Below are 24,077 nucleotides of genomic sequence, written 5' to 3' on the forward strand. Positions count from 1 at the left end.
TTCACATGGCTCTCCCGTATAGGCTACCAAACATGACTCAGTCTGGAATGGAATGCAGTCGTCAAATTTAGCGGAGGTAAAAAGCGTCTTTTAACCTCTGCTAAATTGACAGCCTACATCGGGCGAATCAATCAATGAATCAATCGCTCGCGCTTGTTGCCGAGCTCGTATGATGAGGAGATGAATCAAAATGCTTACCACCAATAAAACCGAAGGGGAGCCGAGAACGAGTGCAGGAGAGCTAACGCAGGTGCCAGGTGTGAGTGGGAGAGAAAGGTCCATAGCCCAACTTGTGCGCTGTCTGTACTGAGACTGTCGCAGTTATTACTTTTAGCTGCGTTGTTTTTTTTTACAACAATTTAAGCTCAAGATTGACTGGACATGTATTGATAAGATTGACTTGACATCTATTGATTAATCAATCATCAATCAATATATTAAAATAATTTGCTTCAAATTTTACTCTGGCCTCTTATTTATGTGTGTATTCTTCAACGTAATACCTTATCTACTTGAAATGTACTGAAAAAATTGATATATATGGATATATGTGACACAAAAATGTGTTTTTTTTTTGGGCCGGTAAGAAATATGCTTGGCGGGTAGATTTTTTCCATCTACCCGCCACTGGCCGGTGGGTCAAAAAGTTAATTTCGGGCCCTGTGCATACTCCTGTACTTGCTTAATTGTTGTTATTTAGTCTATTTCCGCAATAACTGCACTTTATGGCTGTTTAAACTCGACAAACGTTGACGTCACTATGTATTCATTCTTGACGGTTTGCCTCTGCTTTTTAATAGTGTCTTCTCACCTGCATACCCCGCAGCTTACCCTCCCCAGAAAGGCCATTTTATGCTAAACAAGAACAAGCTGCCTTGCATTGACCTGCTTTTAGAAGCCCAGCCTCACCTCGACAGGAGGAGAAGTGGTGGGATCATCTGCATATTCTTTTGATCTCGCAGCGGGTCTCCAGGAGCAGACGTCATTAAGGAAGTTTGCAACGACATTTCCCCACAGCTGAAGCTGCAGCAAGTGCGCCCCCTTCCCTGGTACTGCCCTTCACTCCAATGTAGCCCCTTCAAAGTCCTCTGCCTTGCTACTGCCCTTCACTTCAAAGCCGCCCTAAGTTGGGTTGAAAGCCGAAACCACTCTCGCCTGTCCTTCACCGCTAAGCCGACGTGTGTTTGTGTGTCTGCGTCGTGCTGCCCTTGGGGTGGGTTACCTACACCCCCCCCCCCCCCCCCCCCCCAGCTCATCCCTTCTCCTCTCTGCCTTGCTGTTTATCTGTCTCTGGGCTCATCACGTCCCTGAACCCACTCTAATTAGCATCACACACAGCACTGTTTATTTACTCAGGTACCGACAGGAGGGGAGGGAGCTGAGAAGAAAGGAGAGAGCGTGAGACGGAAAAGAGAGAAAGACACAGAAGCATGGGAAGAGGAAGAGGGTGGGAGGGCTAGAGACAGGCAGACAGGGAGAAGTGATTCAGAGAGAATCAAAGAGCTGCGAGAGAGAGAGAGAGAGAGAGAGAGAGATGGATGCAGGGGGTAATGATAGTTAGAAAGACATGACACAGAAAGTCAGTAAAGTGAGAGAGAGAAGGAGAGAGATATGTTTTCCACCTCTTCTCTGCCTTTTCTACCGTTTCATCTGAGATGCAGAGTGCCTAAAATTAGCACGCCGCCAGCTTCCTTCCTTCCTCCCATCTAGGGCTCCCATGAAATCAGTTCTCCTATTGCGTTGAGTGATCATTAACGTGGGACTGGGAACGCAGGTGTTTTTTTAGTGTCCCAGTGAAGGTTGCGCTGACATCACTTCTCCAGTAGAACTGAACGTGTCTGAAATTATTTTGTGTTTGTGAACAGGCATTCAAAGAACATGCGAGGAGACGTGTGAGAGTGATTTCCGCACATGCCAGATATCTAACAAATGACGAACACAACACGACGGCGAAGGGAGATGGACAGGGGATTGAGTCCTCTCAAGTCTCCCTACAGACTGTGCAATTCACTTCATTAATATATTGTGCGATCTCTAATCGGACTGTGTGCAGCCTGTTAATGTCATCATACTATCTGAAAAGGCTGCATCCTATTTCATGTCATACATTTACCGATGACCCTTTTTTAGACTTTGATGAGATGTTTGTTGTCTGCTACCACAGCGCCCCACCAGGACATCCCGCATCTTACATCCTACATTTTGCATCCTGCGTCCACCAATGTCCTCCTTTTTATCTACTTCTGCACTAGCACACCAGCATAGGTCGTTTGCTGCCGGTCACTCAGCGGAATAGACTCACTCACAACTGTTAGTCCATGGGCCAAACACCAAAATTTCACATATCGGTACCACTCAAGTGGGCAAATTCTAATCATGATTTTTGAACATGTATATATCCATAGATGATATTTTAGTATGATAGCCTTTCCAGAATGGTAGCTTTCTCCCGGTTATCAGCTCATGAAGTTAGCCAGCCCCTACAATAATTTGGATTCTAGGTGCTGATGCATATCCTATTCTAGGCTCTTTTTAGGACCTTTACTCATGTTTGATGAGAATATATTTGATAGAATTTTTGATAGCTTCCTAGCTTTCATTTAAGCTCAGTTGTGTGTCTCTCTGACAAATACAGAGGTCACAGGAGCTCCTCAAACAGTCAGTGACATTCGTTTTTCCACAATTTTCATCTAAACTATAGTTTTATTTCAGCACTGTGGCATCTAGGAACATCAGAGATACAAACAACAAACACTAGAATACTCACAGGACTATAAGGATTCAGAAAAGGTATCATGTGCCCATACTATCCCATCGTGAGGGGTGAATATGGCCCTTAAGGTAGAAGATGACTTCTCAAGGGAAATGAGCCAGAGCCCTAAATTTAACAAATCGGTACCAGCCAGGTGGGCAAATTTTACTTGTGATTTTTTTAAATTCATATACCGTACATCCCTAGATTATGTTTTTATATGATAGACCTTGATGACTGGTAGCTTATTAGTGCTTATCCCCTCTTAAATTATGGACTGCTGTCGTTCAAAACTAGGAAAGTGCCCTCCCTGGAAATCATCTTTCTTTCATTATCCGTTGCCTAGGGTGTGTCTGGACTACTGTTAATATTACATAGATATAGGCAAACTATCCTATGATATTGTACATACTATACTATACTATACTAGATATACTATGCTTGTCTACTAAAGTGGCACATTTCTCAGTCAAAAACAGAGTAAATTGACACGTTTCTCAGTCAAAAATAGTTTTATTTGTGTTACATTATATGAACAGCCACATTCAAAATGTTTCCAGTCTTTCAGGACAATATTAGGACAATCTACCCTTCCTGAGACACCATGCCACCCACGAGGGCAACACCATCATCGTCATTCACATCTGAGTGTGCTGGTTGGCACATTTTTGTAGTTTGCACAGGTTTGTGCACTTCAGACCATTATTGAGACCTGTGCACTCTGGTGGTTTGCACGACCTCACACACTTGCAGGAGAGCAACTGCAAAACGGTCTGGTGCTGGGGAACCGCACATCCACTGGATTTCAAGCTGCCCCTCATCGTCTGTGGTCCACCCATGGTCCTTGGGGCTTGGTACAGATGGCTGGGTTTGAAGAGACCGTCTAGAGATTGCAGTCTGATCTTTTGCATGAATGGAATGCATTAATAGCCAATCCTCAAATGGTGGAAGCTGGCTGGACTCAACCTCCCCACGTCTGGTGCAGAAAAGTTGGTATCGGAGGAGGTTGACATCTGTAATGTGTGTAGAGGGTACATATAGCCTACATAATACATGTGGCACATGATTTCCAGCAGCTTCTTGAAGAGCTCATTAGAGACATCCCAAGCACGGCCGAGCTCAAGGAAGGCTTCTTGATATGTCCTGTCTGTTCAGGGTGCCCACTTTTCTGTGTCCTGCAAATACGCCGACAGTGTTGCAGCCAGTGAACGTGTGCATGCCAATCAAGGCGCCAGCAATACTATCGCCGCGTGATTTGCATAGTTTGGTGATGTCCTGGAACATTGTCTTGTTCTGTCAGTGTTCCACATTTTTGGTACATTGGACATGGGATGTCCTTGCTCCAACCCAGAGTCAGTAGCAGGACATCTGTGTATGCCATGATGATCATTGCCTTGAAGCCAGACTCTGCTACATGGAGAGCATGCATTAGCATGCAGGTGTCAGCTTCTTCCTGAGAGGATTTGAGCTGTGTTACCTCCTCCCATTGGTTCTTGTTGATTTTGAAGCAGACTACTTCACAGGTAACATATAAGGCCTTGTCTTGTAGTTTCTATCTGTGTTTGGGTCCTTTCCATTCCTCAAACAAGAATTTGATCAGACTGACTTTGCTGGCAGCGCTGTAGAGCAGTTTCCTCCACTGCTGGATGTTGTGGCTGGAATCATGCAGGTTGGCTACATCTGGCGGGGCAACAGTTGCAGTTGACAAGCTGACAAACTCATATTGATCTGGACTGAGTGGATTCACAAAGGAGTTTCCCATGATATCAACAATGGACTGTACTTTAAGGACCATAGGTGGACCACAGATGATGACGGGCAGCTTGAAATCCAGTGGATGCACGGTTCCCCAGCACCAGGTGCCGTCTTGCAGTTGCTCTCCTGCAAGTGTGTGAGGTCGTGCAAACCACCAGAGTGCACATGTCTCAATAACGGTCTGAAATGCACAAACCTGTGCAAACTACAAACATGTGCCAACCAACACAGTGAAGAAGAGCTTGCTGCACAGCTGACAGACTCAGATGTGAATGACGATGATGGTGTTGCCCTCGTGGATGACATGGTCTCAGGAAGGGTAGATTGTCCTAATATTGTGTTGAAAGACTGGAAACATTTTGAATGTAGCTGTACATATACCGTAACACAAATAAAGCAATTTCTGACTGAAAAGCGTGCCCATTTACCCTCTTTTTGACTGGGAAATGTGCCAATTTAGTTTTAGTATAGTATAGTATGGTATGGTATGTATAGTATCATAGGATAGCATGCCTATATCTAGACATGTAATATTAACAGTTAGTAGTCCAGACACCCCAGGGAGAGGATATAATGAAAGAAAGATGATTTCCCTTAATTCCCATAAGTCCATAATTTAAGAGGTGTGGTTAAGCACTAATAAGCTACCATGGTCATAGGAATTAAAAAAAATCACAAGTAGAATTTCTCCACCCGGATGGTACCGATATCTTACATTTTGGGTTCTGGCCCATTTCCCTCGAGAAGGCATTCTTCTACCAAATTCAAAGGGCAAAATTCACCCCTCACGATGGGATAGTATGGGTTCATTATACCTTTTCTGAATCCTTATAGTCCTATATGAGTATTCCAGTGTTTGTTGTTTGTGTCTCTGATATTCCTAGATGCCACAGTGCTGAAATAAAGACTATAATTTAGGCGAAAACTGTGGAAAAATGAATGTCACTGACACTTTGAAGAGCCCATGTGAGCTCTTTATTTGTCAGACAGACTCACAACTGAGCTCAAATGAAAGCTAAGAAGCTACCCTTTCAAATGTTGTCAAACATGTTCTCATAGAACATGGTTAAAGGTCCTGAGCCTAAAATAGGTTATGGATCAGCACCTAGAATCAAATTTATTGTAGGGGTTTGCTAACTTCATGAGCCGATAACTGTGACAAAGCTGCCATTCTGCAAAGGCTATCATACTAAAATATCATCTATGGATATATACCTGTTCAAAAATCATGATTAGAATTTGTCCACTTGAGTGGTACCGATATGTGCAATTTTTGTGTTTGGCCCATGGACTAAATAGGGGAAAATAAGAAAATGTCCAATAAATATGAAAAGCTACTCCTGTGGAAAGGCTATCATATATTAATTTACTTATATTGACCCTATAAACAATTTAGTATAGGTAAAGTTTTGCCCACCCATATGGTACCGATATCTGGTCTGGCCCATGGACTATGTGTTCTAACACAGCCAAACTGTATGATTATGCATCATTGAGCACTAGGAAAAGCTCTACATAAATCTGATGTATTATTATTATTATTATTATTATTATTACCTTTATTACTATTATTATTATTATTATTATTATTATTATTATTATTATTATTATTATTATGTTTTGACAATGCCAGAACTTTTTCATTTCATTTCAAGCCTTTATTTCAACTCAGAGCCCACTGAGCCAGACCCTCATTTTCGGTGGAGCCGACCGAGAGCTTACATTTGTTCACAACCAAAGAATTTGTCCACAATGTCAGTATTTTGCCTTGGATGTCTTCCCTCCCAGATTCCTCTTTCCTTTATCTCCACTACTAGATCCCTACACCCTATGCTTCCTAACATCTCCCTAGATCCCTACACCCTATGCTTCCTAACATCTCCCTGCGTTTACTAGATCCCTACACCCTATGCTTCCTAACATCTCCCTGCATTTACTAGATCCCTACACCCTATGCTTCCTAACATCTCCCTAGATCCCTACACCCTATGCTTCCTAACATCTCCCTGCGTTTACTAGATCCCTACACCCTATGCTTCCTAACATCTCCCTGCATTTACTAGATCCCTACACCCTATGCTTCCTAACATCTCCCTAGATCCCTACACCCTATGCTTCCTAACATATTCCTGCGTTTACTAGATCCCTACACCCTATGCTTCCTAACATCTCCCTGCGTTTACTAGATCCCTACACCCTATGCTTCCTAACATCTCCCTGCGTTTACTAGATCCCTACACCCTATGCTTCCTAACATCTCCCTGCATTTACTAGATCCCTACACCCTATGCTTCCTAACATCTCCCTGCGTTTACTAGATCCCTACACCCTATGCTTCCTAACATCTCCCTGCGTTTACTAGATCCCTACACCCTATGCTTCCTAACATCTCCCTGCATTTACTAGATCCCTACACCCTATGCTTCCTAACATCTCCCTGCATTTACTAGATCCCTACACCCTATGCTTCCTAACATCTCCCTGCATTTACTAGATCCCTACACCCTATGCTTCCTAACATCTCCCTGCGTTTACTAGATCCCTACACCCTATGCTTCCTAACATCTCCCTGCGTTTACTAGATCCCTACACCCTATGCTTCCTGACATCTCCCTGCATTTACTAGATCCCTACACCCTATGCTTCCTAACATCTCTCTGCATTTACTAGATCCCTACACCCTATGCTTCCTAACATCTCCCTAGATCCCTACACCCTATGCTTCCTAACATCTCCCTGCGTTTACTAGATCCCTACACCCTATGCTTCCTAATATCTCCCTGCATTTACTAGATCCCTACACCCTATGCTTCCTAAAATCTCCCTAGATCCCTACACCCTATGCTTCCTAACATCTCCCTGCATTTACTAGATCCCTACACCCTATGCTTCCTAACATCTCCCTGCATTTACTAGATCCCTACACCCTATGCATCCTAACATCTCCCTAGATCCCTACACCCTATGCTTCCTAAAATCACCCTAGATCCCTACACCCTATGCTTCCTAACATCTCCCTGTGTTTACTAGATCCCTACACCCTATGCTTCCTAACATCTCCCTGTGTTTACTAGATCCCTACACCCTATGCTTCCTAACATCTCCCTGCATTTACTAGATCCCTACACCCTATGCTTCCTAACATCTCCCTGCGTTTACTAGATCCCTACACCCTATGCTTCCTAACATCTCCCTGCATTTACTAGATCCCTACACCCTATGCTTCCTAACATCTCCCTAGATCCCTACACCCTATGCTTCCTAACATCTCCTTGCATTTACTAGATCCCTACACCCTATGCTTCCTAACATCTCCCTGTGTTTACTAGATCCCTACACCCTATGCTTCCTAACATCTCCCTGTGTTTACTAGATCCCTACACCCTATGCTTCCTAACATCTCCCTGCGTTTACTAGATCCCTACACCCTATGCTTCCTAACATCTCCCTGCATTTACTAGATCCCTACACCCTATGCTTCCTAACATCTCCCTGCATTTACTAGATCCCTACACCCTATGCTTCCTAACATCTCCCTGCATTTACTAGATCCCTACACCCTATGCTTCCTAACATCTCCCTAGATCCCTACACCCTATGCTTCCTAACATCTCCCTGCATTTACTAGATCCCTACACCCTATGCTTCCTAACATCTCCCTAGATCCCTACACCCTATGCTTCCTAACATCTCCCTAGATCCCTACACCCTCTGCTTCCTAACATCTCCTTGCATTTACTAGATCCCTACACCCTATGCTTTCTAACATCTCCCTGTGTTTACTAGATCCCTACACCCTATGCTTCCTAACATCTCCCTAGATCCCTACACCCTATGCTTCCTAACATCTCCCTAGATCCCTACACCCTATGCTTCCTAACATCTCCTTGCATTTACTAGATCCCTACACCCTATGCTTCCTAACATCTCCTTGCATTTACTAGATCCCTACACCCTATGCTTCCTAACATCTCCCTGTGTTTACTAGATCCCTACACCCTATGCTTCCTAACATCTCCCTAGATCCCTACACCCTATGCTTCCTAACATCTCCCTAGATCCCTACACCCTATGCTTCCTAACATCTCCCTAGATCCCTACACCCTATGCTTCCTAACATCTCCCTAGATCCCTACACCCTATGCTACCTAACATCTCCCTGCATTGACTAGATCCCTACACCCTATGCTTCCTAACATCTCCTTGCGTTGACTTCCGACCATACTGTATAAATAAATGGACGTAGCCACTGTGCCATCATCTGTTGGTTTGTGGACTGCCGTTTTGCATTTGGCATTTTGACTGTCACCATCTTGTTATTTGGAGCTAGAAGTAGCTAGCTAGACCAGGGGTTTCCCACAGAGCCGCCTGCTATTGGTGCATGATCGGTGAGCTGCGCGATCACTGGACAGGTGACGTGTTGATCACGCCCCAAAACATAGCCTGCCCTGATTTATCATCTAATTTACTCTTAATTGGACCATAATTTACTAAATGAACATCATGATGTATTGAAGAAAGAAACTGTCGATTGAGAACATAAACTCATTAGGAAAGTGTAGTGTTTTCTGAGGGAATCAATCGAATGAGTAGGGGCATTTCCCCATTGACTTGTATGCAACCTAACTTCTTTTTGCAGCCAGTGGAGTCGCCCCCTGCAGGCCATTAGTAAGAATGCATCCCCCCCCCTCCAACTTTACGTTGAAAGAATGCAAGTTTAAAGCCCCAATCAGTAACTTTTTCACCTTAATATAACAGCTTTTTAGTCATTGAAGATGGTAGAGTGACTTGTAACAGGGAGAATGTCACCTCTATTGGTCACACACGGCCCTCCAAAGGCCTCTCCTGGGACTAAGCAGTTTGGTGCCTGCGTCCCGGAGGCAAGATGCGCGCATGCGCAGTACAGCGGGAGCGTTGTGTTCATGAAAACAAGGAAGTAACTCGGTGTGGATTTGCTACGAAAGTGATGTTTCACGTAACTATGGATTATTATTTCATCACGTGGTCAGTACCCGATGTCACAACATGTACATAGAGCTTTCTGGTGCTGTGTTTTGTTGACTTTGAACGGCGATATCGATATTGATACTATTGCACGCAGAGGGCGCAGTTTCTCCAATAGCAAAACTTGGAAAAGTTGCTGAATGGGGCTTTAAGACACTTCCGCATTGGCCTCACTTTTCAGCACGGAGGTTGCCCCTTGCTTCTGACACACTTCAACCAGAGCATGTGAGCGGAGTGGAGCTGTGATAATTACCACTCCTCGCTCACGGAGTGGCCCTTTCCACCCGCTCCAGCGTTCACGGCCGCTCCCGGCTCGCCGCTCAAGCCAAAATCCCCCCGCTCCGCTCCACGCTCCGCTCTGCTCACATGCTCTGACTTCAACCCTCTCCTGTCTTTCTTATTTTCCAGCCCTCTTCCATTTGAGCAGTCTTTAGTGCTGTTTGACCTATTCAAGAGGGCCCAAATGTCATGGCAGAGGGAAAGGTCAGGTAAAGGTTTAGTCCGGATGGCTAACAGTACTACTGACCACCCGGGGGCTTCACGTTAGCCCATCAGACCTGGAACACACACATATTCTACACACACACACACACACACACACACACACACACACACACACACACTGATGAACACACACACTGTATGCACATCTACACACACTGATGTCACCTCATCCCACATCCACACCGCTCGGCTCGGAGCCCACGGCTTACGTGTGCGCACGCTCGTCTGCTCATCTGGTCTGTTTGTGAGTGCGGATGATTGAAGACGTGACGACTTCCCGGGAATGACACATGACCTTGTTGGACGTCAGGGTCAAAGGTCGTCGGTTGTCAGGGGTTTACAGCATCCTGCCTTGAAAGGGAAGCGCTTCATTCTTCTTTGAGGGCCTGGCTTTTCTGGAAATTACCACTTCTCAGAAATCCTTAAGCTATGTAAGGAATGTTTACCTTACCTAGGTATATCTTTACCTGCAAAAGAGATGATGGATTAACGTGTGTTTTACATGTGAGTCTGGCTTTTGCCCATTGTATTGGAGGAACGACGTGTTTTTCTGTCGTTAGCAGTGGGATTTCTCTATCGATTCATCATGCATTCCCATGCAGGGCAGAGCGGCCGGCTCCTAATTGGAATGGATTTCTCTCTCACATTGATTTGCTCAGGTGACAGTGGATGACATAGGGTTCTGTGTGTGTGTGTGTGTGTGTGTGTGTGTGTGTGTGTGTGTGTGTGTGTGTGTAGGTGTGTGTGTGTAGGTGTGTGTGCCGTGAATACCATATGGTGTTGTGTTCTCTTTCGCGACACCTTTTTCTGTTGTCCAGTAAAAGGGTAAAAAGAGCAGCTGTAGGCTACCAGATTTCCATTTTGTGTGTGTTTGCGTGCATACGCGCACACACACACACACACACACACACACACACACACACACACGCGCACAGACACACACACCTCGGGCTGATGAATATCTACCCCTACAGAGGAAAGATGAGTGCTTAGCATGCATGCAGGAAGAAGCAATGGAGTACAGATACTGTAGCTCTTGAGTTCACTCGGGAGGAAGAAAATAATGGAATGATCTGATTTCGTCTTGGGCTGCCAGATCCATGAAAATCTTTTTTTATTGTGTTTTCATTCTTGCTGGAGTTTTTGACAGTTCTAAGAGAACAGAGAGATTGATGAAATGTAAGTATATACCGGTATATATCTTTTTTACTTTTTCTCTCACAAACCCTCACTAATCCCTGTGTATGTTTGTGTGTGTGTGTGTGTGTGTGTGTGTGTGTGTGTGTGTGTGTGTGTGTGTGTGCGTGCGTGCGTGTGTGCGTATGTGTGTGTGTGTGTGTGTCCGTCTGTATGTGTGTGTGTGTGTGAGAGGAGGTTGGGGAACATGGCCGCTGGACATGGCTTCTCACAGCCGGCTGGCCCCGGCCCCCCACGATCTGCCCTCTTATCTAGCCCAGATCCTGGCCTTTCATCTGGGCTCAAACCTGGGGGAGCTTGGCCTCTGCTGGGTCTTAGCCCTCCCACACACACGTGCGCACACACACACACACACACACACACACACACACGCAAACTTCATTCCAGACCCCCTCCATCTCCGGTCTCTATCTTGAGTCCCAGATGAGCATTGCTGCTCTCACCTACAAGGGAGATAACAAACCTCTCACTAGTCTGCTCTGCCCCCCCCCCACCCCCCCCTCCCCCCAAGACTTTTTTTTTTTTTTTTTTACGATAGAAAAAAGAATGCCTGTGTCCCACTCTCTACTGTAAACAAGCACCGTCCGATGGCTGATTTGAACATGGGAGGTTTTCTCAGTTGTCTTAACTCGTCTTGATATAGACCAGGTTGTCTTGTCGTTGGGCCCAAGCCGCGGCCTGCATAGTTCGCTGGACTCCGCAGTTTAAACAGAGGTTGGCCAAGTGCAAGAAAAAGCGGAGAGAGGAATGGGAGAATGCATCAGGGATGCTACCAAAACACAGCGTTATCCATGTTTTGACATTTCACAAAACGGACCTGTCACTGCTGGCAAAATCGTATTACTCTGTAACAATAGGCAGGTTGTTTTGGCTGGCTTTGGGCTGCACCACCTCTTCCTGTGAGCCAGGTCCAGTTTTGAAGGTGTGTGCTTAATATGTATGTGTGTATAGCTTCTTCAGTACATTTCATGCTGTTCCATTCCATTCCAGGTGAATGCCTGGCCCATTCCAGTGCTGCCCTCTTGCTCAACCCTGACCTGTTTCCAACATAAACAGCAGGACCTCCCCTCTCACCTTCTGGCCTTACCTGATAATCTGTCTCTGTGGATCCACCACCCCATAACCCCCCCCCCCCCCCCCCCCCCCATTCCTCTGTCCCTGTGGACCCCCCCCCCCCCCGTCCCTCTCCTCTATAGCCAGAAACCAGGTTCCCCTCCCCAGTCTAACCCTGACCTCTCACCCCCGTCAGATTAGAGCGCTTGGCGTTTCAAAGCCAGTGGCAGATTGAATGGCGTCTGTGACCTCCCTGTACATTTCTCCCCAGCACCACAGAAGCAGCAGGGCATGGCCAGTTGAATCATGGTAAAAGTAAAAGTTAACCATAGGGGGGCAGTGTCTAGGTATCTTTAATCATTGAAACAGCATCGGAGCCGTGTAGGCTAACCTGATTCGTGTATTTGAACACGGACACTGATTCTTGTATTTGAACACGGACAATCTGGGAACCCAGAGTCTATTTCAGCACGGAAATAGACTCTGGGACAGCCGGACCTTTTTTTTAGGCTTCCTGTACAGCGCGGATCTTCCGCGCAACGGTGCCTTTTAAAAACATACATTGCGTCGCTTTTATTTTGAAGGATAAATGTCCAAATTCTTATATTCACTAGCGTTTGGGACCAGAACTCTTATATTCGCCAGTACAACGGGGCTTAAACAACAGAGTGGCACTAGTTTTATGAGTTTACAGTATATTGTTTTATTGAAAATAACTACAGTATGATTAATACATAATTACATCCCCTCTGGTCAGCATATCCTGCACTGTTTGCACCACTGCGGCCATGATGATTTCTGATCAGGCTGACTGAACGATGACAGATAAGATAACCTGAACCAAGTCATGACCTAGATACTAATAACAGGCATGACATTTGAGTTGAGTTATAGATGATAATTGACTGGGTGAAAACCTTCAGTCATGCCCCCTACAGGATGTTAAAGAGTTTGTATCTCCCAGGTGTATGTTGCCTGTTTAAGGGTTCGTTGAGGCGGATGGAGGCACACGCTGAGAGGAAGATCCCAAAATGAGCGGGGGGAGGGATGCAGGGGGAGGGAGACCGAGGCCTGTAATTAGGAGGCATTCTCACTGCCCCATTTTGTACAGTGAGTAACCAGATGCGTCATCCACACATATACACTCACTCACCTGCCCCATAAGTGTACTTCATGTAGTAGAGAGAGAGAAAGAATGTGTCTCTCAATCCAATTGAGCTGTTCAGATGATTTCAAACAAGTTTCATTTTCATGACTGACATCTGGACAGGACCCCTTTAGTGTGAAATGGGCACAGTTACAATTCCTGACAGTGAGGAAGTGAGGACTGGCAGCAGTCAGCGCTCGTGAAAGTTGAGCTCACAGAAAATAATTCATGACAAATTAGTGAATGAAAAGTGAGAATAAGATTTGTGTAAAAATCACAAACGTCTTTTGATGAAATTCAAATCCTGCTTTATGATCATGCTGTACTCTTTGAGTATTGGAAATTATTTTAGGTTAATAAATATTGGCCTGCTCATTTTGCCTCTTTTTATGTCCCTTCACCATGGTGGGACATTTTGTCATAATGTGGCGTCTGTCTGTATTTAGACACATTCTTATAAGACCATAACTCAACAATGACACATGACAGAAACATCGTACTTCCACCACTGGTTCCCTTTATTGAACAAATTATCATATTAAATGTTAGAGCACCTTATTGCTGCTATGCACCTTTGCATACTAAGTAATAAGGACACTCGGTGGGACAGTTAGCCAGCTCAAGTGCCTCTTGTTGATTGTGTTGTGATAAAATGGTGCACACTTCCAGACTACATTGAGGATCCAATTACCTCATGTGCGATCATCAGCGCTCCTTATCTCATCAGCTAAAGTGCACACCTTCCCAACATCATGACGAGAAATTCAATAAAGTCCCATCACCTAGTGTGAAAGGTATTGTTTGTTTGGGATTTCAGATCTCTCCTAATAGCTTAAATGGAACATTCCCCCTAAACTGTCTGGGCTCCTACTGCAATGGCTTCTAGCATTCCCAGTTTTCCAGGTGGAATGAGAGAGAAAGGTGTTAAGCTCCACTTGTTTTAGCGTGGAATGAGTCGGTGTCAGCTGACGTCTGGCCGAATCGTCTGTGACAAAAGGATTATAGGCGTGCTGCCTCCTTCTACGGCTTCTACGACACCCCCCCCCTCGTGTCCAACTGTAAACTCTCACATGATGGAACGAACTCGCCGTGGGTTGCATGTCTGAGCCAACCCCCACCTACATTCTCCTACCCTCTATAGCCACATCAAATCCCCGGAGGAATCCATATCCCACGGTTTTATTCCACCCAGTGTTTCGGCCAAAGCCACAGTCGAACTGGAGTCAACTATCCACACAGAGAGGGAATATCTCCAGCTTTATGGAGTCGTAATGCGGTAGGGGTACTGTATAAATAATCTCTCCTCACAGAAATACTTCCAGCTGTTAAACAATATGCCCTTTTCAGTTTATTTCTCTTTTCTTCCCCCTCTTTTTGAACCTATAAACCTTCTTGCCCACGGTCCTTTGAAAACCAATACAGTGTTCTCTTTTTTTTGTCAAGAGAAATCATGTTGCTGAATATTTGCCTTTTGTGACACATCCAGACTGTTGCGGTTTTTGCCGATTAGTATCACAGAGCGAAGTTGGAGCTATGCCCGTATCAAAGGCTGCTATTGAAAGTCGGATCATAATGTGAAATTCAAACCTCAAAATCTGTTTACTATTAGGCCCTTTTGAAGCATTCCACTGTAATCTCTCCCTCCTTTTGATATGAAGATACAGTATTGATATAAATGAAAGGTATTTACCATTGTTGCCATACCCATGGATTTTGATTGATGAATGGAAACTGTTAAAACGATTGAGATGATAAAGACAAAAAAAAATGCATTCCAAGGTTATACACTTACACAGGCATGACTCGCTATTTCTTTTTTTCTTTTTTTTTGCAACACAGTAACATTCACAATGGCAAGATACACTATTTCAAAGCATCACCCCCAGTGGGCGACTGTGAAACATTATTTGTGAATTCGGGGTGAAAGAGTGAATCCAGGGCTTTGTCGGGGGCAGCCTCAGTGCCTTTGGCCAGGCTGCGGTGCTGGTCAGTGTGGGGAGGGAGACGAGAGGGAAGCCCCTCTTCATCTGCTAAAGATCCTGCCCTTGGGCGGCTTTCACGCTCGGCTGGCTGATCCTTCCAGGAAGTGAGGGGGGTACAAGGAGCACCCCGCCGAGCCCCAGCATCAACCACGGCCCCATGCTGAGCCCAAATCAAAGGGGGCACTCTGTCCTGGGCCTGGGGCGAGAGAGAGAGACTCTCTGCCATGTGTGTGTGGGGGGGGGGGGGGGGGGAGACCGGAGACCTGGGTAAATGGGCAGCTTGTCACACTCCTGGACATGCCTGTGTTTTTGACAGTGTGTGTTTTCTTCTCTTCAGCTCAGGCTGTACTGTAATGACACCATTAAAGAAACTGAGGCCCTCAGCTGTGAGATCCTGCTGCATTAATAGTAATAACCTTGGCAGAATACAGCATGAGGTCATGTAGTTGCCTTGGTTAATTATTCATAGAAATTATGTTAGATCAAAAAGATTTTCTACTGCAATTACATATTATGTTGCCATGTTGGACGTCATTGTGGATGTGGAAACTTGATGTCTGATAAAGAGCAAGTTAAGCGTGATTAGGCTAGCCAGTTTTTCAGACCAATGACCACAACCCTGTTTTTGTGTTTGTGTTCCAGTAGGCAGCCAGCGAGCCCAGCCCTTCATGCCAGATGAAGAGCCTCCAGTTCCGGAGCATCGCCCCTAAGGCCCCAGCCATGGTGCCCTCCCCCTCCCCCGCGGTCCTGTCCTGCCAGCCTCCCTCTGCCCTCCCCGAGGCCACCACCACCTCCAGCAACAAGTCCATCATTGTGCCCACCCAAAACTATGCACTGATGCAGATAGCGGGTCAGGATGGCACCTTCTCCCTGGTGGCACTGCCCCCTTCTGTCTCCTCTCAAACAGCGCAGCAGCAGCAACAGACCCAGCCAATCCAAAATAACCTCAAGTTGCCCATTCCCAGATACCCACCAGTGAGGAGCAAGGGGACCACAGAAAAGGTGAAATCACCGCCACCAGTCATCATGGGGAAAATGCCATTCAAGGTTCCTGTGACATCACGGACGAGGTCGGTGGTGGGACTGTCATCGGTGATGAAGAAGAAACAACTGGAGTCCAAGGAGACAAAGGAAAATCCAGTCTGCAAGGTGGAACCTTCAGAGCAGGTAATCCTGATTGATCCAGCCTCCTCTGAGATATCTGTGACAGCTCTGCTCCCAGACAATGCTGTCCTATATCCGGGCTCTCAGTTGGAGCGACCAGATGGCTCTGAACCGCCTGCTACCCACGGCATTCTCCAGAACCTCCAGTACCCTGCTACTGCCAAAAGCTCCCCAGGCAAGGCCCCGGGGGAAGGGGGTAAAATGACAATGAGGCCATGCCAAAACAAGCCTGCCGCAGCCCAGCCTCCGGGCAGTATCACTGTCCTGTCCCCGGCCATCTTCAGCAAAGCGGTCCAGATTATCCCCTCCCCACCCAAGGGCAAACTGCCCATCCTGCCCTGCTCAAAGATGAAGAGCACCATCATCCCAGCTGCCAAGCTCAGCACCGTGTCCCCAGAGAAGCAGGGTTTCTCCAGACAGACGGCCCTCAGCATCCCCATAGAACCCACAGCCAAGACCCTTGAGACCGCTGAAGCCATGGGTCACAACCAGGTGCCAAACTCCCTTCTACAGCCCCAGTCCAAGACCACACTCCTGCCTGTGCCGGGAGCCCTCCAGAAACCACCTGGCAAGAAGAGGGGAAGGAAGAGAAAGACAATGGAAGACATCCTAGCATTCGAGGCGCGGAAGAAGAGGTCCTTGTCTTTCTTCTGTAGGAGGGTCCCAGAGAAACCACCGGTGGTTGTTCCAGGCTCCAAACAAAAGGAAGTTGATATTTCGAAGAAGTACCGCAGCATCCGACCCAAACCCATGCTGGTTATGGAGACGGTTCCCCAGCTGGTCAGCTTGCCTGCCATTACCTCAGATGGCCAAGAACAGGAGCTCCTTCTGGGTCATCAGCTCTCCGCGACCACAACCAAGGCCCTGGACTGTCCTCCCCACCCGGCCCCGGTAACCCTCCACCTGAGAGGCGCCTCCCATCAGAGAGTGTTCGTAGGCAGCCGTCCGCTCCACCGTTGCCCCACCTGCAGCCGCTGCTTCCAGTTCAAGCACCACCTCCAGAGCCACATGAACAGCCACACCAACAGCCGGCCCTACGTCTGCCCAGTGTGCCGCAAGGCCTACGCCCACTCCGGCAGCCTCAGCACCCACATGAAGCTCCACCACTCGGAGGGACGCCCGCGGAGGACTCTGTGCTGTGAGTTCTGCCAGAAGGCCTTTGGATATGTGGGAGTGTACTTCAGTCATTTGAGAGAGGTGCACAAGGTGGTGCTGACTGTGGAACCCTCCATCAGCCAGCATGAGGATGATGTACCTGTTGAGGGGTAAGATTATGAACGCTTAGAGATAGATGAATCAAAAGCACATTTCAGAATTATTTCCTTGTGACCATGACCTTTTTTTTTTTTTTTTTTTTTATATATTTTATTTTACTTTTTCAGAACATAAAGAAAACAAAACAAGAACAGGAAAAAAGAAAAGAAAAAACATATATACATACATTCAACATTACAATGCTACAAAATGTCAAAATGTGCTTACAAATCGATAATTTTTTTTTTTTATATATATATATATATATATACTGTGCAAAGGATCCCAAAGAAACTCAAATACCGCTTTTAGCCTGATCAAAATAGGTCAGGAACGGGTCCCAAATAACGGAAAATTTCCTTAGAGAATTTGACCTCTGGAATCTGAGTCTCTCCATACGTATAACTGAGATCATGTCTGTCAGCCACAGCTGAAAAGAAGGTGGAGAGGAGGACTTCCATTCCTTCAAAATTAGTTTCTTGGCAACTGTCATTCCCTGTGTCAGAGATTGCTGCACGGCCGTTGGGAGGAGCAAAGAGGACTCCGAGCAGCCAAAGATGGCGAGTTCCGCCTCCAGTTGGAGGGTTATTTTGTAGGCCTTAGAGTACCAGTCAAATATTTTGGCCCAGAATCCTGATAGTGAAGGGCAAAACCAAAAAGCATGGGACAGTGTGCCCTCCGACACCCGACACCTATCACATAGTGGTGAGACCGAAGGATATATCTTGTGTAACCTATGCTTGGAGTAATGAAGACGGTGAGCAACTTTAAATTGGATAAGTTGATGTCTACTATTAATTGAACAGAGCTGGACCACAGACAGACTCCTGTCCCATATGATTTCAGACAGATCCACACCAAGTTCCTCCTGCCACGCCTCTTTGATCCTCTCAGTGGGGGCCTTAATGCAATCGTCGAACAAACACACAAACTTAGAAATAAGATGCCTGGAGTTGGGAGGGCTTAACAAAACCTCAAAAAAAACATGTTCGTCTGGGAGAATGTCAAAATTGCGAATCTTGGATCGGACATAATGTCTAACTTGTATATATCTATAAAGATGCGTTTGGGGCAACTCAAATGCTCTCTTCAGAAGATCAAAGGATGCAAATTGGCCATCAATATACAGGTCACTGATGGAGACCAGCCCCTTTTCACTCCAGGCATGGCAAATTCTATCTGACCATGAGGGCAAAAAAGAATGATTAAAACAGATTGGTGTGTGAACAGAAACATCTGGTACATTCAAAACTTTCTTAACCTGATTCAGAATTCTGACAGAGTTTTTCACAACAAAACTCAAACCTTTCAAAGTCCCAGGCTCCTCTAGCTTAGAAAACAACATGGCTGGCAATGAGGACCTGGCGATAGAGCCAGCCTCCATTTGTAGCCACAGAGGGGCCCCGGGAGTTAAATTGCCAGCAGTTCCTTGTCGCCAAAACATCAGAGCCCTAACATTGGCAGCCCAGTAATAGTGCTTAAACACTGGTAAGGCCAGCCCCCCTGCCGACTTAGGTTTTTGCAGATGAATTTTAGAAATTCTATGGTTCTTATAATTCCAAATATAGGACAGAATTATGGAGTCCAGCTCTTTGAAGAAAGCCGATGTAAGAAAAATGGGGAGGCTTTGACACAAATAAAGGAACCTGGGAAGTGAAACCATCTTAATTGAGTTTATACGACCAATCATGGATAAAGGGAGGATTTTCCAGCTTTCTATACATTGTTTAAGTTTTGAAACAAAATCCCTAAAATTCAACTTAAATATTAGCTTAGGATCTCTGGGTATGGTCAAGCCAAGATAGGTGAGGCGGCCCTTTGCTAATTTGAATGGGAGACTCTCCAGGAACCCAGGAGTAAAGAGATCAGAGAGAGGCATAAAGTCACTTTTTGTCCAATTAATTGTGTATCCAGACAGCTTACCGAAAGAAGTGATTAGTTCTAGGAGAGGGGGGATAGATTTTTCTGAATTATGCAGGTATATTATCACATCGTCGGCATACAAACTGATACGCGTCTCGACACCTCCGACCTCAAGGCCTGCAAGGCTTGCGTGACTACGTATTTTTAAGGCAAGGGGCTGACCATGACCTTTTTAGCTGGTTTTTGGTATGTACATAAAGATAGATGAGTTATGATGCCTCATAACAAATTGTTGAATAAGCAGTGATATATTGTTTATTCTTCAATTGTTCATATTGGGCTGCAACTAATGATTCCCCCCCCATTATCAGTTAATTTGTTGATAATTTTCTCGATTAATCAATTGGTCTATATTATAAAATGGCACAAAATAGTGGAAAAAAAGAAGTTGATCAGTGTTTTCCAAAGCCCAATATAAGGTCCTCAAATGTCTTGTTTTGTCTACAACCCAAAGATATGCAGTTTACTGTCATAGATGAGTAAAAAAGAAAACAAATACCGGTATTCACATTTAAGAAGCTGGAATCAAGAGAATTTAGATTTCTTTTTCTTAAAAAAATGACTCAAATCGATTCGATTATCAAAACAGTTGCAGATTCATTTAATAGTTGACAACTGATCGATTAATCCTTGCAGTTATACATTCTTCCATTGTTCATCTTCCATATCGCTTCCCCAGGGCCAACTCTCCAGAGCCGTCAGATGAGCAGGGCCAAGATCGCGAAGACCCGGTGGAGCTGCAGATAAAGTGCGGCCGCTGCCAGGCCATCACGCCCACCTTCGCCGACATGAAGCTGCACTTGCTGTACGTGCACGGTGAGGAGGTGCAGGCGCGGCCGCACGACGGCCAGACGCCGCGGGGGAGCCGCGAGGCGGAGGACGAGCTCGTGAAGCATGCCGCGCACTACTGGAGGCAGCTCAATGAGAAGCGCAACCTGGTCAGGTGTGGCAGCTGCGACGAGGAGTTCTTCTCTTTCTCAAAGCTCAAGAGGCACATCCTGTCCCACCACCGGGGAGACGGAGCGGAGGGGGAGGACGGCGGGACGCCCTCATCCCCGGACAGCGGCGGAGGCCTCGGGGTCCTGGCTGCGGGATTGGGCTTGAACTGCGTGCTGTGCAGTGAGGTGTTGGACACAAAAGAGGGGGTGATAGAGCACTGGATGAGTCGCCACCACTGTGAGCAGCCCGGACTACTCTGGGACGCCCTGAGCTCCTACTCCGGCCAGGGAGAGGGCGAGGCGGAGGGGGACCTGGACACTCCTGCCCCGAGCCCACACTAGCCAGCCTAGCCCTGGGATTTGATTCCTTCACTGTGGCTCTTCACCTCATACACACTCAGTCCTAACAATAGTCAGTAGCACAGGGATGGAGAGTTTCTCTCGCATGTTTTAGCACTACTTTCATCTTTCACCAACTGAGGCATTTGACTTGGTCCTAAAAAAAGGGGAAAAGTACATCAAGCCAATGGGGAAAATGGATTTTGTGCTACAATTCATGAGGGATATTCTCTTTAGATCAGATAATCCAATTTTATAAACTATATTATTTTTCATGTGGTTATTTTTGATTGCACTAGTCAGTTTTTGGAATTCATTTTATTTGGAAGTATGATGTATTTAATGTCCTGTTGGATTTTTTTTTCTACTGCTTATTTAACTGTCATTAAAGGATAATTTATAACCTAGCACACACAGTAAAACTGTTAAAATACTGAGAAATGTAAATCTCATAACAAGGGCACACTGTCTCTACTGTCACTGGCAGACATTTCATTTATTTGCCTTTGGTTATTATCGATTAAAAAATCAATCACTGTACAACCCTCCTATGTAACATTGCTCCAGTAACGGCAAATCAGAATCTTCAGTTATCACTTGAACTTGTTGCAGACTTTCAAAGTCCTGCTGATGGCCATATTAGAGTCCTTTCAACCTGGACCCAGGAAGGAGCGCCTTCTTAACCAGCACCCAAGTGACATCCTTGTGGCCCATGTGGCTCATAATCAGCATGGTCCTCTGAAGGCCAGGTTTAATCTCCTTGACTTGATAAATGCCTATATGTGTTTTCTATGATATGCCGAGGGTCTATTCACACTAGTGATTGTAGAAGTGACTTTTGCGTTTAAGCTTTTAACCACTGACAGAATACAGTACTATCTGTTTATTTAGTAAATAAGCGAAGGAAACCATCAAACTGCCTACCCGTTGTTGCCAGCTAATGTACGCACCTGTGGAATTGTGTGCACCCAAACTCTGTATGATAAGAGTTGCAACTGTCGTCAAGTCCAGAAAAATATGCTATTTTATACTCTAGGGAGTCTAGGCTAATACAGAGGTCTTTTACTATATTTGTGACATGCTCTGTCTATCACATTGCCCCCAAAACACATTTTGAGGTTTATACACTGAGGAGAATGTACGCTTTCTGGTGACATCAAAATGATCTTTGTTCTCCAAAGATTGAGTGAGATACACACCTTTATGTCTCGACTGTTTCCAAAAGCAATGTTTTTGAGAAAAGTGGCCTCAAAGTATGACAAAGTAAGCTAGTTCTGCTTGTCACCCTACCTTTATGAGCTTCAAAACTATATTTGGCGTTATTATCAACTAATTTCACAATGCTTTTTACACAGAATGAAAGCCAAGGCTTTAGTTTACTAAATTCTTGTGAAATCACAAAAAAGCTAAAATCATCTTCTCATAACGTTTCTACACAAACAGGCCAGTGCGTTATCAGACTGATTTTGCCAGAGCAGGTCACATTTATGATTGTGATTGGTCGTTGAAGAACCAGCACTGAGACATTTTTTTATGTTGTGTTTGCTTATTCTAAAGGGGGGATGCTTAATGTCTTGTTTCCTGGTCGGGAGTCCATTACTACATGGCGAGTAGCTGTATTAACAGGTCTGTGTATATCTTTCATATAAGAAAAAAAAATCACAGGGTCAAGTGAATGTACCTTGAATGTTTTAAAAACCCTACCAAATTATACATATACTATATAGACTTATATAGATAGAAGAATATATAGATATATTGAGGAAAATATATATATTTGCATAGAGTAACTAGTGAATCAGCTGCTTTGTCCTGTCACACAATGGAGGAAGGAAACAAGAGATGAATATATCATTGCCAAAACTGGCAACAAAAGCCATGTAGAGCTGTCCTTATGTGTCTGACACAAAAGCTAGGACTGTGAATGAAGGGCATGTCATTGAGTTGGCTAAATACTACTGTTCATAGAACCCCATGTCTGAGTCTGTGTTCCATCGGTGACTTGTCCTTTGTTTCTAGCCCTAGATACAAACCAGGAAGTGACAGAATTAAGGGTCAGACTCTCCTTTCCTCAGATAGATGAAAAATACATGACTGTCAGCACAATAAGTGAGAATGTGACAAATCACACAGGTTATATAATGTGTTCGCCTCACAAAATATGGTGACTGTGTCCAAAAAATAAGACTGAAAGTGTTTGTGTTTGTGACTGTGTACCTGAAGAATCTTATGTTTATGAGAATAAAGATTTTGCTTTGTTGAGGACAAGATGACTGTAGTGTCTTCTCAGATGGTGAGAAATTGAAAATGTAGGTCACTTTTTGAATTATGACCCTTCTGTAAATGGGGACTTTTTTCTGTACCCAATTGTACTTGGCCAATTTCCCCCTGCTGCCCCGGTCGCTGCTCCACCCTCTGCCAATCTGGGGAGAGCTGTAGACTAGCATCATGCTTCCTCCAACCCATATGCAGTTGCCAGCCGCTTCTTTTCACCTGACAGCAGGGAGCTTCACCGGCAGGATGTAGTACGTGGGAGGATCACGCTATTCCCACCAGTTCCCTTCCCCCCGAACAGGTGGCCAGAGGAGGCGCTAGTGCAGCGACCAGGACACATACCCCTAATCTGGCTCCCCCCCCCCCCCCCCCCCGAAGACGCAGCCAATCGTGCCTGTATGGACGTCCGACCAAGCCAGAGGTAACACGGGGGAACGAACCTCGACCCTCATTGGGTCAAGTGTTGAACATCTACAGCAGGGATACTCAACTTGCTTTGCCCGGGGGCCACTTTCCTGAAATGATGGAAAGAAACAAACAATATACATTTTTCTGTAGCGGATTGTAGGTTTTTGGGGTGTCAGCTGGAGTTTAGTCTGACAATGTTGTGCACACCGGATAGTTAGTTAGGTTAAGTACATACATAAGTGCCTGGGTAGCGAGCAGACGGCAGTATTTGACAATTTAGCTGCTAAATCATAGATTTTTTTCCCCCAATATTTTATTTTAGCAGCCTTTTTTTTTTAAACAACACACAAACAAGGCAAACAGGCTTATACACATGACGAAAG

At 45.4% G+C, this 24,077-nt stretch overlaps 1 protein-coding gene across 2 annotated transcripts in view; it reads left to right on the forward strand.

Moving 5' to 3' along the window:
* Window positions 1-23,221, forward strand: part of znf438 (zinc finger protein 438) — a 79,731-nt gene extending 56,510 nt beyond the window's left edge. The window contains exons 3-4 of one of the 2 annotated variants that reach the window (XM_083658394.1): window positions 16,037-17,823; window positions 20,415-23,221. In XM_083658394.1, the coding sequence (XP_083514520.1) occupies window positions 16,070-17,823; window positions 20,415-21,015 (2,355 nt within the window). In that variant the 5' untranslated portion in view covers window positions 16,037-16,069 and the 3' untranslated portion in view covers window positions 21,016-23,221. The remainder of the gene's footprint in view (window positions 1-16,036; window positions 17,824-20,414) is intronic. The other variant, XM_083658395.1, reaches the window with a different exon arrangement.
* Window positions 23,222-24,077: the final 856 nt, after the last annotated feature.

This window comes from Poromitra crassiceps (genome assembly GCF_964638095.1).
Source record: "Poromitra crassiceps genome assembly, chromosome: 2".
NCBI classification, from domain to species: domain Eukaryota; kingdom Metazoa; phylum Chordata; class Actinopteri; order Beryciformes; family Melamphaidae; genus Poromitra; species Poromitra crassiceps.